The sequence below is a fragment of the Callospermophilus lateralis genome (genome assembly GCF_048772815.1).
Source record: "Callospermophilus lateralis isolate mCalLat2 chromosome Y unlocalized genomic scaffold, mCalLat2.hap1 SUPER_Y_unloc_1, whole genome shotgun sequence".
Taxonomy (NCBI): domain Eukaryota; kingdom Metazoa; phylum Chordata; class Mammalia; order Rodentia; family Sciuridae; genus Callospermophilus; species Callospermophilus lateralis.
Window position 1 is genome coordinate 766,230 of NW_027510163.1, and position 13,418 is coordinate 779,647.

General features: G+C 38.3%; 1 protein-coding gene across 1 annotated transcript in view; it reads left to right on the forward strand.

Moving 5' to 3' along the window:
• LOC143639916 (uncharacterized) overlaps window positions 1-13,418 on the forward strand; it is a 52,447-nt gene that overhangs the window by 34,613 nt on the left and 4,416 nt on the right. Inside the window, exons 2-3 of the mRNA XM_077107943.1 lie at window positions 12,723-12,849; window positions 13,021-13,081. Of these exons, the coding sequence (XP_076964058.1) occupies window positions 12,723-12,849; window positions 13,021-13,081 (188 nt within the window). The remainder of the gene's footprint in view (window positions 1-12,722; window positions 12,850-13,020; window positions 13,082-13,418) is intronic.

Consider the following 13,418-nt stretch of genomic DNA (forward strand, 5'->3'; position numbering starts at 1 on the left):
CTACTGAGTCACATCACTGGCCCTATTTTGTATTTGTTTAAGAGATATGTTTTCACTAAGTTGCTTACTGCCTCGCTATTGCTGATGTTGGCATGACCTGCCAATCCTCCTGCCTTAGCTTCTGGAGCCACTGGGATTACAGATGTGTGCAGCCATGCCCAGTCTAATCATCCTATTTGACTTGTTCTTCATTTGTCAATAGTAAATTGGAGTCCCTATCCTGAGTTTTATTCTCAAACCCATTACATTTATGCTCCCACCCACCTTCTTTGTACCACAATAAAAAGGGGGGCTGGGGATGGAGCTCAGGGTTACAGGGCCCCTGCTACGGATACAATACCCAGCGCAGAGGGGGAAAAAATGCACCTGGAGTTCTCAGCCCTCAACTGGCATGTGGCCACTCTTCTGCACTTGTGGGAATATGACTCTTCATAATTAGCTCCCTGCCTCTTTTATCCATGAGTGACATTGTTAGGTAGAATGATTTTGGGACAGTGTGCCACATGTGGAAGACTTCACAAAGTCTTAATGTGGATCACCTACATTAAGAACAAGGCACCCATTTTATTTCCATGGCACATTGCCTTCCTTCCACCCCCATTCTGCTGGGGAGAGAACACTGAGCCAAATCACCAACACCAATTGCTCAGGCTCTCTCCTCTTAAGATCAGTGGCCAGGAGGTGAGGAGAATTACTGAAATAATTGTCAATCTCGTTTCATTTTTAGATATCATACATGTGTGATATATTTGATAACTTTAAATATTGTTTCAAAAATTTTGAGACTGTCTTGCTGAGTTGCCTGAGGTCGCACCAGCTGATACTATATATGCATAGAGGTATCTTTTTCTTTGAGGTTCTGTGGGATAATCCCTGTGGGGCTCGCTCTTTGAAATAGATCCCCAACCTTCTTTATTTTATTTTAAGCTCGGATCTCTCTGTTTGTAGATGTTGACCCTGAACCTTGGGCTCCTCCTGCTTCCGCCTCCCCCAAGTCACTTTTTTTTGTCTTTTGGTTTGTTTTAATTGTTGTATGTTTCTGTGGTGAGGTTAAAACCCAGGGCATCACCCATGCTGGGAAAGCAGTCTCCCTGAGGCAGAGCTCAATCCCAGATGTTACCAACTGTACCAGGTTCCAATCAAAGGTTTCCCACCTGGATTAGTTCTCAGCCTAGCTAAAAAGTTGCACCTGAAAAGGGCTGGGGCCAAGGATCTGCCACTCTAGCCAGTTTGGGGTAGTGATTGGATAAACTCAGCTGTCAGTCACAATGCAGAGGCGTGCCTAAGGGCGGCCCATCAGAGATGCTGGGGTGGAAGTGTCCAATCAGATCCTACAACAATGAAAAGGGGCGGGCTTTGGAAATCTCACGGGCTTTTCTTCCGGACCAAGTACGCTCCTCCCTTTCCGGGCCCCACGTGCTCTGCCCAAAAGGCCTAGGTGACTCTGAGCAGCCTGTGCCCCCTCCTTCTCTGGTTCCCAGAGGTTCCTAGAGACAACTCTGGGTCCCCAAGGAAGGCAAAAATGGTGAGTTTGTACCCAGAGCTGAAGGTATGGGGTCAGCACCTGCCTTGGGGCCCCACAAACGGGTGAGTGGCAGAGCCTGGCAGAGTCTCCTCTGGAGGTTGCCCTGGTCTCTGTCCCCTGGTCCTGGGGGTTGGGCTGGATGCAAGAACCTTGAAGTCACCTCCTGGCGGCTGACCCTAAGCCTCTGCCGCTGGTCCCGCAGTGTGAGCTGGATGTTGGGTGCCCAAGGTTGGTGCAGAGGGTGCAGCCTAGTCCTCCATGGCCATGGCCCTGGGCTTCTGCTCTCTGGCCCCGAGGATTCGGCTGGGTATCCAGTCCCTGAGGTCAGCTGGGGAGCATGAGGCCCAGTTCCCGCTGGCAGGTGGCCCTGGGACCTGTCCCTTGGCTTTCATTGTTGAATGGGCGTCTCAGGTCCCCAGCTTCCCCTCCCCTCCCTGCTGGTGTCCCGCACCCACTCTTCCAAATGTGTAGGAAGCAGGATCCCAAATCCACTTTCCTTCCCCCAGTTTAGTTCCTCTGAAAGCTGCTGTAGGTCTTTCAAATTGCAGTTGCCTCCTGCGTTCTAAAATGCCCCATCTTTTCCACTTCCCATCATAAAAATCTGGTCTTCCCCTGTGTTTCAAATGGACACAGTCTATTAATTTTCACTTTTCCTCTAGAGAAATATTGGAAAGAATATTTTGTTTTTGAACTGGGGATCAAAACTAGGGAAGCTTTCTCCGAGACATCCCAGCCACCCATTTTTTTTCCCTCTTTTTAAATTTTTGAGATCTTATTCCAGGTGTTTTGTACACTGTCCTTCAACTTGTGATCCTCCTTCCTCAGCCTCCTGAGTCCCTGAGATTATAGGCCTGTTCCAGTATCCCTGGCAAGAATAACACTTTTGAAAGCATTTGTTTTCTGTTTCTGAATATCATACTTGAGGGTAAATAAAAATCACTTGGCACATCCCATGAATGGGTAAAATAACTGTTTTAAAGAAAATAAAGCAGTTGGTTACTTGTACTAGGGATACTGAATCTTGGGCTGCATCCCCAGCCCTTTTTGTTTGTTTTGTTGGTTTTTGCAGAAAATTATTTACTTATTTTACTTGATTTTCATTACTTATACATGACAGTAAAATGCATTTTGACACATCATACATAAATAGAGTGTAACTTCTCATTTTCTGGTAGTACATAATGTACATTCATACCGATCATGTAGTTATATATGCACATAGGGTAATAATGTCTGATTTATTCTACTGTTCTTCATCTCCTGCCCTTTTATATATTTTATTATAAGACAGCATCTGGCTATGTTACCCAGCCTATCCTGAAATTTGTGATCCTCCAGCCTCAGCTTCTCAAGCTGTTAGCATTAAAAGCACTGACCACCATATCTGTAGAAAGTAGTTTACATATTTTTTAATTTTTTAAAAATTTGTTTTAATTATACATGATAGTAGGATGCATTTATATACTTTGGTGTATTATACATAGATGGGAAATAACTTCTCATTTTTCTGGGTGTACATCTTGCAGAACATATTGTTCATGTAGTCACACATATACATACAATAACAATGTTTATTTTCTTCTATCTTTCCCATCCCCACATCCCCTCTTCTTCCCTCCCATCACTTCCCTCTACCTAATCTAAGGTAACACTATTTTTCCCTAGCACCACCCCCCCTTGACTTTATTGTAAATTAGCATCCACATATTAGAGAAAACATTTGGCCATTGGATTTATAGAATTGACTAATTTCACTTAACATGATATTGTCCAACTTCAACCATTTACTGGCAAAAGGCGTAATTTCAGTCTTCTTTAAAGTTCAGTAATATTCCATTAAATATGTGTACCTCGTTTTCTTTATCCATTCATCTATTGAGGGAAACCTAGGTTGTTCCATAATCTAGCTATTGTGAATTGAGCTGCTATAAACGTTGACATGACTGCATCACTCTCTATATGGTGATTTTAAGTCCTTTGGGTATAGACTGAGGAGAGGGATAGCTGGGTCAAATGGTGGTTCCATTCCCAGTTTTCAGGAATCTCCATTCCGCTTTCCATAGTGGTTGCACCAATTTGCAGTCCCACCAGCATTGTATGAGTGTACCTTTTTCCCCACATCCTCACCAATATTTATTGTTGCCTGAATTCTTGATGATTGTCATTCTGACAGTACTGAGATGAAATCTTAGAGTAGTTTTGATTTGAATTTCTCTAATTACCTGGGATGTTGAACTTTTTTTCATATATTTGGTGATCAGTTGCATTTCTTCCTCTGTGAAATATCTGTTCATTTCCTTTGCCCTTTTTGATTTGGTTATTGGTTTTTTGGTGTTTGTTATTATTGTTTCCTTTGCTGAGAAGAAGCTTTTTAATTTGAATCTATTCCATTGATTAATTCTTGATTTCACTTCTTGTGCTTTAGGATTCTTGTTAAGGAACTCAGATCCTAGGCTAATGTGTGAAGATTTGGGCCAATTTTTCCTTCAGTTAGGCGCAAAATCTCTGATTTAGTGTCTAAGTCTTTGATCCATTTTGAGTTGATTTTTGTGCAAATTGAGTGATAGTGGTTTGATTTCATTTTGCTACATATGTTTTTCCCTTTTTGCCAGCACAATTTGTTGAATAGGCTCTGTTTTTTCCACTGAAAGTTTTTGGCACCTTAGATTAGTATGAGATAACTATATTTAAGTGGGTTTGTGTCTGTGTCCTCAATTCTGTACCATTGGTCTACAAATCTATTTTGATGCCAATATTTTGCAGCTTTTTTTGTTGTTGTTGTTATTGTTTCTATAGCTCTGTAGTGTATTTTAAGGTCTGGTATTGTGATGCCTCCTGCTTCACTTTTCTTGTTAAGGATTGCTTTAGCTATTCTGAGTCTCTTATTTTTCCAAATAAATTTCACGTTTTCTTTTTCTTTTTCTATGAAGAATTCCATTAGGATTTTAATAGGAATTGTATTAATCTGCATAACACTTTTGGTAGTATGGCCATATGACAATATTAATTCTGCCTATCCAGGATCTTGGGATGTCTCTCCATCTTCTGAGGTTTTCTTCAATATCTTTCTTTAGTATTGTATATTTTAAATCAGAGGTTTTTCACCTCTTTTGTTAGATTGATTCCCAGGTATTTTGTTTAATTTTGAGGCTATGGTGAGTGGAGTAGTTTTTCTAATTTCTCTTTAAGAAGATTCATTGCTGATGTAAGGGAATGCATTTGATTTATGGGTGTTGATTTTATATCCTGCTACTTTGCTGAATTCATTTATTAAACCTAGACATTTTCTCGTGGAATTTTTTGGATCTTCTAGATATATAATCATATCATTAGCAAATATTGATAGTTTGAGTTCTTGTTTACCTATTTGTATTCCTTTAATTTCTTTTCTTCTAAGTGCTCTAACTAGAGTTTCAAGGATGATGTTGAATAAAAGTGGTGAAAAAGTAAACGCTTATCTTTCTCCAGTTTTCATCAATAATGCTTTCATTTTTTCCCATTTAGAATGATTCTGGCCTTGTGTTTAGCAGATATAGTTTTACAATGTTGAGGTGTGTTCCTACTGTCCCTATTTTCTGTAGTGTTTTGAACATGAAGTTGTGCTGTATTTTGTCAATTGCTTTTTTCTACATACATTGAGAGATCATATGATTCTTGTGTTTAATTCTATTAATAGGATGAATTATGTTTCTTGATTTCTGTGTGTTGAAGCAGCCTTACATCCCTGGGATGAATCCCATTATAATGACTTTTAAAAATATTTTATCCATTTTTCTAGATGAAAACAGTATTGAAACTCCATTTTATTTCTTTTCTCCATAGTGTGTGTTTGTGTGTGTGTGTGTCTGTGTGAGATCCACTTTCCTTTGTTCTTGCATTATTATGGAAAATGTATCTATTATGTAATATTAATTCTTTTGTATAATTTTTGAATACTCCATGGTATGATGTTTTATCCACTTGTTTATTAAATTAAGTTCATTTCTTAGAGTAGTTGTAGGCTTTTGTAGTGTAGTGGGTTCTCTAGATGAACAGAATGGAGAGGAAGTATAATTTTAAAAGGATATTTATTAGATTGTGTTACATGACCAGAAGCTGGATAGTCCACAGTGGTCATCTTCAGGCTTGAGAGCTATAGAAGTAGAAGATGTGTAGTCCAAGATACTTAAGCTTCAGAACCAAATGGTTTGATGGTGGTACCCTAGTCTGTGATCCAGTGATTTTGGACACCCCCTGGAAATATCCTGGCAGAATCTGCTTTGGAAGAGTGAAGAAGGGAAAGTCTGATATGTTCAGGTGATCACAGCAGCAGAGGAAAGCCATCCGAAAAGAATCCAGCTTGCTCTGATGCTGCTGCCTTGTTCTTCCAACTTTTATTCCATCCAAGCCATCATCCTATTTAGTTGACGTTGCCCACATCTAAGGAAATTCTCCACTTTGGTATCCCACATGGCAGTCACTCCTAGCCACACCCTGATAGAACCACTCAAAAGTTTCATTATCATCAGCATCTCTGAATCCAATCAAGGCGACAATTCAGGTGAACCATTACACATAGTATCATACACCCCTTGTATCCAACTTATAGTCTCCACTGTTTTCAACATCTGGCATTGGTGTAGGATGTTAATGATCCAGTTGAGTGTATTTGATGAAGAGTGGGAATGAAGCAACACATTATCATTAGTCCAAATCATACATGACCTTAGGTGTCCTCCTCTTTGTGATATCCTTGTGTGTGTCATGTATTCTACATGACAAGGTCATACAGAAGAGATTCACTGCTCTGAGAATTTGTGATTCTTCTTTTTATCACTTCTTACTTTTCAATATTTCCTCTCTACACATGCCCTAAGTCTCTGGCACCCATTGTCATGCTATTTCCTCCATAAGGTATGGAACTATGTCGACTTGGAGTCTTACTGCATTTGGCCATTTGAGACTGGCTTCTTTCACTTACCAGTCTGCATTGAAGGGTGCTGTATCTTTCCAGGCTGGAGAGCTCATTTTATGTGTGATATTCTTTGTGTAGTAACATTGTAGTTTTTCCATTCACTTCTTGAAAGGTGCCCCTGAGTTAATTGTAGAGTGCACAATATTGATTTTGTAAGCACATGAGTATCTTCCAAAGTATCTGTTCCCTTTCCATTCACATGAGCAGGGAAAGAGTTCTTGATGATTTATGTTTTCACTGTCTTTCTGTGCTGCCTGTGTGAGTTCTCTTCAGACCTTCTGCCCAGTTTTAAGTTGGTTGCTTGCTTTCTTACTAAGTTGTTGTTCATGTATGTTGAACACCAGTCCATTGTTATTATGTGTTCTAAAAACATTTTTCCAGTTTTTCTGCTTGTCTTCTTATTCTCTTAAGTTTATCTTTTGAAAAATGGAAACTTCAATTTGATAAAGTTCTGTTTACTAGTGTTTCACTCACAGATCATGTTTTTCATATTGCATATGAAGCTTTCATGCCAAGTCCATATTTGTTTGTAAGTACTTCTGTGTTATTTTTATGAAGTTCTAAATTTTGAATTTAGTTGGAGGATGTATAGGCAATATTTTGGTGCTAGGTAGAGAATCCACAGCCTCCTAAGTGCCTGCCAGGTGCTTTGCTAAAGCTGCAGCTCCAACTCTGTGTCATTTTTGTAAACTGAGTCTCCACTGAGAGCTGAATTTTTGACATTTGTGAAGGAACTATTCTCCATTTCTTTTCATGCTAATGTACAGGTGCTTTGCCAACACTTTTCTAGAAAGTATATTTTGCATTTCTCCTTGGCTTATTTGTTAAATACCAGTGGAGTATACTTCTACTGTGCAAAATACCACTGTCTTGATGATTGTAGCCTTTTAGTAGTTTCAACCTCAGATAATGTCCATTCTATGGAATTATTTTTCATTATTTTATTTTGTTATGGGTCTCTTATGACTGTTAATGAAACATAAAAGGTGTTTTATTTTTATTTTATTGAATCCATAACAAAATTGATAATAATTGATGATTACACTGAAGCTTCTCCAATATGAACATGAAATATCTCCACATATTTGCCTGGTCTTTTCTTCTCTCCTTAACAACTTGCACTTTTTGTCATACAGATTTTTTTTTCAGTTTTATATATGAATATTGCTTTCTTTCTTTCTTTGTGTGTATGTGTGCTATGTAACTGGTGTATGTTTGTGCTAATATTTTGTTTTCTGGTGCTGGGTGTTGGACTCAAGGGTACTCTATCATTAACCTACATTTTTAGTACATTTATTTATTTGTTTATTTATTTATTTAGAGACAGTCTTGTAAAACAGCCCATGCTGGCCACAAAGCTGGGATTCTCCTGGCTGTTGTCACTGTAGATAGTTCAACTAGTTCAGGGATCCCCGGCATTGCCTCTGTGCTCAGCTTGCTGCTGCCGTCAGTATAACAATTTTCCTATTTGTTAACCTTGTGCTTTACAACCCTGATATCATCTTGTTGATGTTCATGATTCTTTGATTTATTTCACATAGAGTAAAGGTTCATGTCTCTCTCTAGAGAAATTTGTGATTTTCTGAGCTTCAGTATATTTCTTCATTATTCTCGACTTTTTTCTTTACTATTGATATAACCATGATATTTATTATTTAGCTTTCTATTGTGATGGATGATGTTAATTAGTTTTTAAATTTTTAATCAACCTTGCATAGGTGTAATAATTCTCTCTTGGAATTGTTGTATGATCCTTTTTACTCATTTTGTATTTAGTTAAGTAATGTTTGTGGAGGTATTTTGCTTTTATAACCATGAGAGAAATTCATAGCTCCCTTATTTAATCGTGTTTATTTTGTTAGTATTGTAACATGTGCCTCAGAAGAAACTGGAGGTTGTTTTCTCTGCATCTTCATGGTAGAAAAGAAATGTAGAAAATTGGTGGTTATTCCTATTTGCCTTTTGGAAGCCTGTATGATGTATCAGAGCCTTATGTTTTTGTTTTTGTTTTTAAGCAGCAAAGAAGTGTTTATTGCAAGCTAGCTCAGTCCTCCATGTGCACACAGCAACTGGTGATGCTGGGAGTCCCTATGTTTTCTTTTGGATAGTAATCAGTTATTGAGTCAGTTTCTTCAGTAGGCATGGGCTCATCTGTTTTGTGTATTTGCACTTCTGTGTAAGTTATAAGAGATTGTTTCTCATAAGTACCACGCGCTAACCAATTGCGCCACTGGATTGATTCTGCAATTTGTATTTGGGGTAAAAATGGGAGTTCATAACCCAATTGAGTCAAATGTATGAAAGATGATATATCATGAGCTTTGTAATGTTTTGAACAACCAATTAAAAAAAATTTAAAATAAAAAAGGAGAGAGATTGTTTCTCTCAAAGTATTGGGCCAGTTCCTCTAAGTTATCTAATTTTATCGAGCACATGTTCATGATATTTTTGAAGTGCCCATGAATGGTAACAATGGCTCTTTTAATTCTAATGTGTAGTTTCTCTGTCCTCTGTTGTCTTCTTACTTTAATGTCATAGTATTTCTCATACCTTAGTCTTATTTACTTCCTTTGATGTGGTGGTAAGGATTGAACCCAGTGCTTCACTGGTGCTAGGCAAGCTCTTTACTGAGCCATAACCTCACCCTTGTGCACTGTTTCCTTATCCTCCTATCAGTTTATCAGTGATGCTGATCTCCATGAAGAATTTGGTTTTGCAGACTGCTGACTTCCTGATTGTGGTTTCATCAATACCCTTTATGTTATTTGCCTGTGCTTAATTTACACTTACCTTGGTTTTCATTCTCTGGTTTTCTTAAGTTGAGGTTTAATGATTGCTTTTTAGATAATGTTTTGGATACTGGAGATACCACTGACACAACATCTGTGCTGTTTCCCATGTTGGACTTTTACATTTCATTTTTTTCTAAACAAGGTCAAGTTTTCCCTTGCATCACCTCTTTCTCCTGAGTCTGTTTAGAGTCCTGTGTTGCATCTCCCATTTCCTGGAGGCTTTCCAGCTGCTTCTGATCTCATTTCTGCTTAGCTCCCCTGTTCTTTGGGCATACTTAGGAGTTCACTGGTGTTGCACACTTGCTGAGGTGAGGCTTATGGCTCAGAATGTGGCCTATTCTGGGGAGTGTTGCTGTGATCCTGAGAAGGCTGTGTGTTTTGCTGTTGTTGAATGGCCAGTGAAGCCCTGCTGTCTGCTGCTTTGCTGTGTGGTGTCAGACCCTACAGACTTGTGGTGATGTCTCAAAGTGTAACTGCAGAGTCTTCCTTGTTCTGGACAGTTTTGTATGTTTCTGCTTTGTTTCAGGTCCATGCACATTAATAATTCCAGACAATTATTTGTGAAGTTTAGCCTATGGCTGACACAGTGATACATACATGTAATCGCAGCCACTGAATAGTGTTACACAAGAGGATCCCAAGTTCAAAGCCATCCTCAACAACTTAGGTGCTGAGCTACTTAGAATTTTTTTCTCAAATTAGAAATAATATTTTAAAATTGCTCATTTGTTAAGTACCCCTGTTTTCAATCATTGGTATAAAATATAAACAAACAAATACATAAATATAAACTTTAACCCAGGAATTCTGGAGTCTGGTCTCCCTCTGAAGCTTCATTTTAATCAGATTTTAGTTGATGGTTGAGAGAGTAAACAATGATTTGCTATACTTTTCTAATGCAGGCTGTTTGTTTACTTAATTTCTTTTAAGGAATTTCTGCTTATTTTTCAAAATGATCACTTCTGAAATAGAAGAGGGAGAGTTTGTTTTATACATTAATATAGTTCCATAATGATTTTAGTATTAATTGGCCAAACTTACATCAGATCTGCTGTGTGCACTCTGGAGACAGTGACCATGCTCTCACATTGGGATGTCAGGCCTCTGTCCTGTACCCTAGAGGGTCAGTCTGAAGGGCTAGAGAAGGTCACACTTTGCTTGCTGCTCTTCTGAAGGGCTAGAGAAGGTCACACTTTGCTTCCTCCATTCTTCCTTGTGACTGCTTTATGGAGCTGTTGGGATCCTTTCAGGGCATTTGGCCATGATTAAATTCTTGTTCTGATGGTTCTTCTTGTGTTTCCACTTTTCTCTGGAGGTATGTGTGGAGCAGCTCTCTCTCCCTGGAACCACTTCAATCTTGGGTGTAAATGACTTTGTTTCTTTGAAGATCAATAGGCTATATTTGTGTTAGGTTATTTTGGGGTTGTATTACCTTCTAGCTTATGACAGAATCAGAATATTTCCAGGCTTTCTGTTCTGTTTTATTTCATTGCAGTACTGTGATATTTCCAGACTCCCTGTTGTATCATTGTGGTATGCATGCTTATCCTTCTATTTACTGCATATTATTTTTACAAAATTGTTTATCTTATTGTTCAAAAAAACTAAATTTTCACTGGTGCAGGGGTGCCTGCCTGTAATCCCAGCAGCTGGGGAGGCTCAAGGAGGAGAATCATTAATTTAGATGCTAACCGCCGCCACCTACTAGGCCCTGAACAAGTTAGTGAGTACTGCCTTAAAATGAAAAGTATGCTGAGCATGTATCTCAGTGGTTAAGTGCCATGGGTTCAATCTCTGCTTATCTTTTTTTCTTTTATTTTGCCCTAGCAAAATAAATAAATAAATAAATAAATAGTTTCATCCTTTTGTAAGCATCTTAAAAGTGTTTGAGTCTTTCACATGTGAATGTATAATAAATGGATTTTTTTCTTCAGAATAGTGGTATGTCATGCCTTTTGCCAACTAGATTCCAGTTTGCCTGGACCACCATTGTGATCTGTATCCAAGACACCTGGTGTCTGTGATCTTTTCATGCTTTGAAGGCCAGCACATTGAAAGCTTCCTCTGGGTCTCTTGCTCACCTCTGCTGATACTATGCTGCTCAGGAGGTCACCTGTTGTAAGTCTTTGAGTATGGTTGTGTATCAGTGGCAGGGGCACATTCTGGTAGATAATCTTTTTGGCTTTTCTGTCATTGTGCACTCATCACAGCATTCTCACAGATGTACATGGAGTGACCTGTTTCACACCCAAACTGTGTTAGATAGATGATGATTCTGGTTTGCAACCCTGCTGCTTTACCACAATCTGGAAATGCTTTTACCTTAGGTTTGTTTGCACCAGCATCATTACAGGCATGAGTAAACTGTTTCACAACAAACATCCATTTTACATGTATCCATCCTTGCTCAAAGAGTTTTGTTCAGAACGTGGCTGTGAGGTACATGAATGTTCCTATGGTAGTGAACTGACTGCTGTTCATAAGAGTTTTTCAACTGTTGGACATACATTGTTGCTATGAGATTTAGAATAGTAGTTCCTGTTGTTTATTAAGAAGACCGTTTTGAGTCTCATAAAACTTTATAAGGTTGTTGTTGGGACAAGGTGACATCTTTGTTCCATTGAGGTATTTATAAGACACCTGCGATCTTTCCATTACACAATTCTGCTTTGAAAGTGACCACAAGAAATTATCAAATTTTTGTGTTTATTAATTATTGTACTTGTTTACTAGTTGACTAAAGTCTTTATCTGGATAAAGCACCTTCAAACTTCCTGTTGCTCTCTTGCTGTAATCACATAGATGAGCTCAATCCCCAGTTCACAAATTCCGACAACCTGTTTGAAAGTTTGTCTTCATGTTGTCTATGAGAGAAGTTTCTTTGTGACCCATACCTAGAAGTTGTGAGTGGGGCTGATTCTAGGAATTTCTTTTTAGATAGAACAATGGACTTTCAGAGAGTTTCAAGAGATGAGTAAATACCATGTTGTCTATGTTAACTGTGTAGGTGCAGTGAAACACTGTGGTTGGATAATTTGCTCTCACATGCTGTTTTCCATGACTCTAGCAATTTTCTAGTAAGTTGTCTTTCTTTTCTAAGTGTAAGTGCTATTAGGAGTGCTAATATAAGTTCTGTATTTCACAGAACATTTTTAGGATGTGTAATAGAGGTTCAACCAACCCAGAAGTGAGGGGTGACCCAGGAGCCCACCTTACTTACTGTGAACTTACCAAAGGAAGGGTATAAAACACTTTCTTTTTGCCTTCCTAGTGGCCCAGTTCAAGTGGTGGAATGTCTGAGAAGAATTGAGTGCCACAAAGATTTGATGAACCAAATTATAGAATTAATCAGGAGGTCAGAGAATCATCTGAATAGCATGCATGTTAAGTATAGATTTATCAAGCTGTCAGTCTATTCTGGACTACAATACACATTTGTGACATTTTTAAGATCTCAGTGACCTCTGAGGATGTGGCTGTGAACTTCACCGTGGAAGAGTGGGATTTGCTGGATCTATCTCAGAAGAACCTTTACATAGACGTGATGCTGGAAGTCTTCAGAAACCTGGCATTTATAGGTAATATTGATGATTCTTTTATTAATCAACTAGAGAACTCATGAAGATTTTGGTCATTTATGTAGAATTTGAAAAGGCAATCAGTTGGTGAATTATTTAGCATAAAGAGCACGTAAAGGCATTACTAGCTCCTCAAAATTTATAAAAGATTTTTCTGGTTTGTCATTTTAGAAAACAGATGGAATGACAAGGACATTGAAGATCAGATCAAAAATTCTGGAAACAATCTAAGGTAATTATACTCACAAGTAAAATCCTGGAGGGAATCTGAGAATATCATATAAATTTTAAAACAAACCAACCAAAGATATATGCACAAGTTGAAATGTACATATTTTCTTAAATTTTTTACCAAAAATATTTACATCACTGTAAAAGATGTTCAGTGTTTTCAAAGTTGTTCACATGCAAAAAGTGGTATGAAATTGTGTATGTGAATAACACTCTTTGGATATTAGCCATAAGGAAGCTATGTTGAAAAAGATTACTTTATTTCAATTTCCTTAGATTTAGGCACTTTGTACAAGTCAGAAAACCTAGTCTTTTCCTGATGTTAGTAGTATTGATAG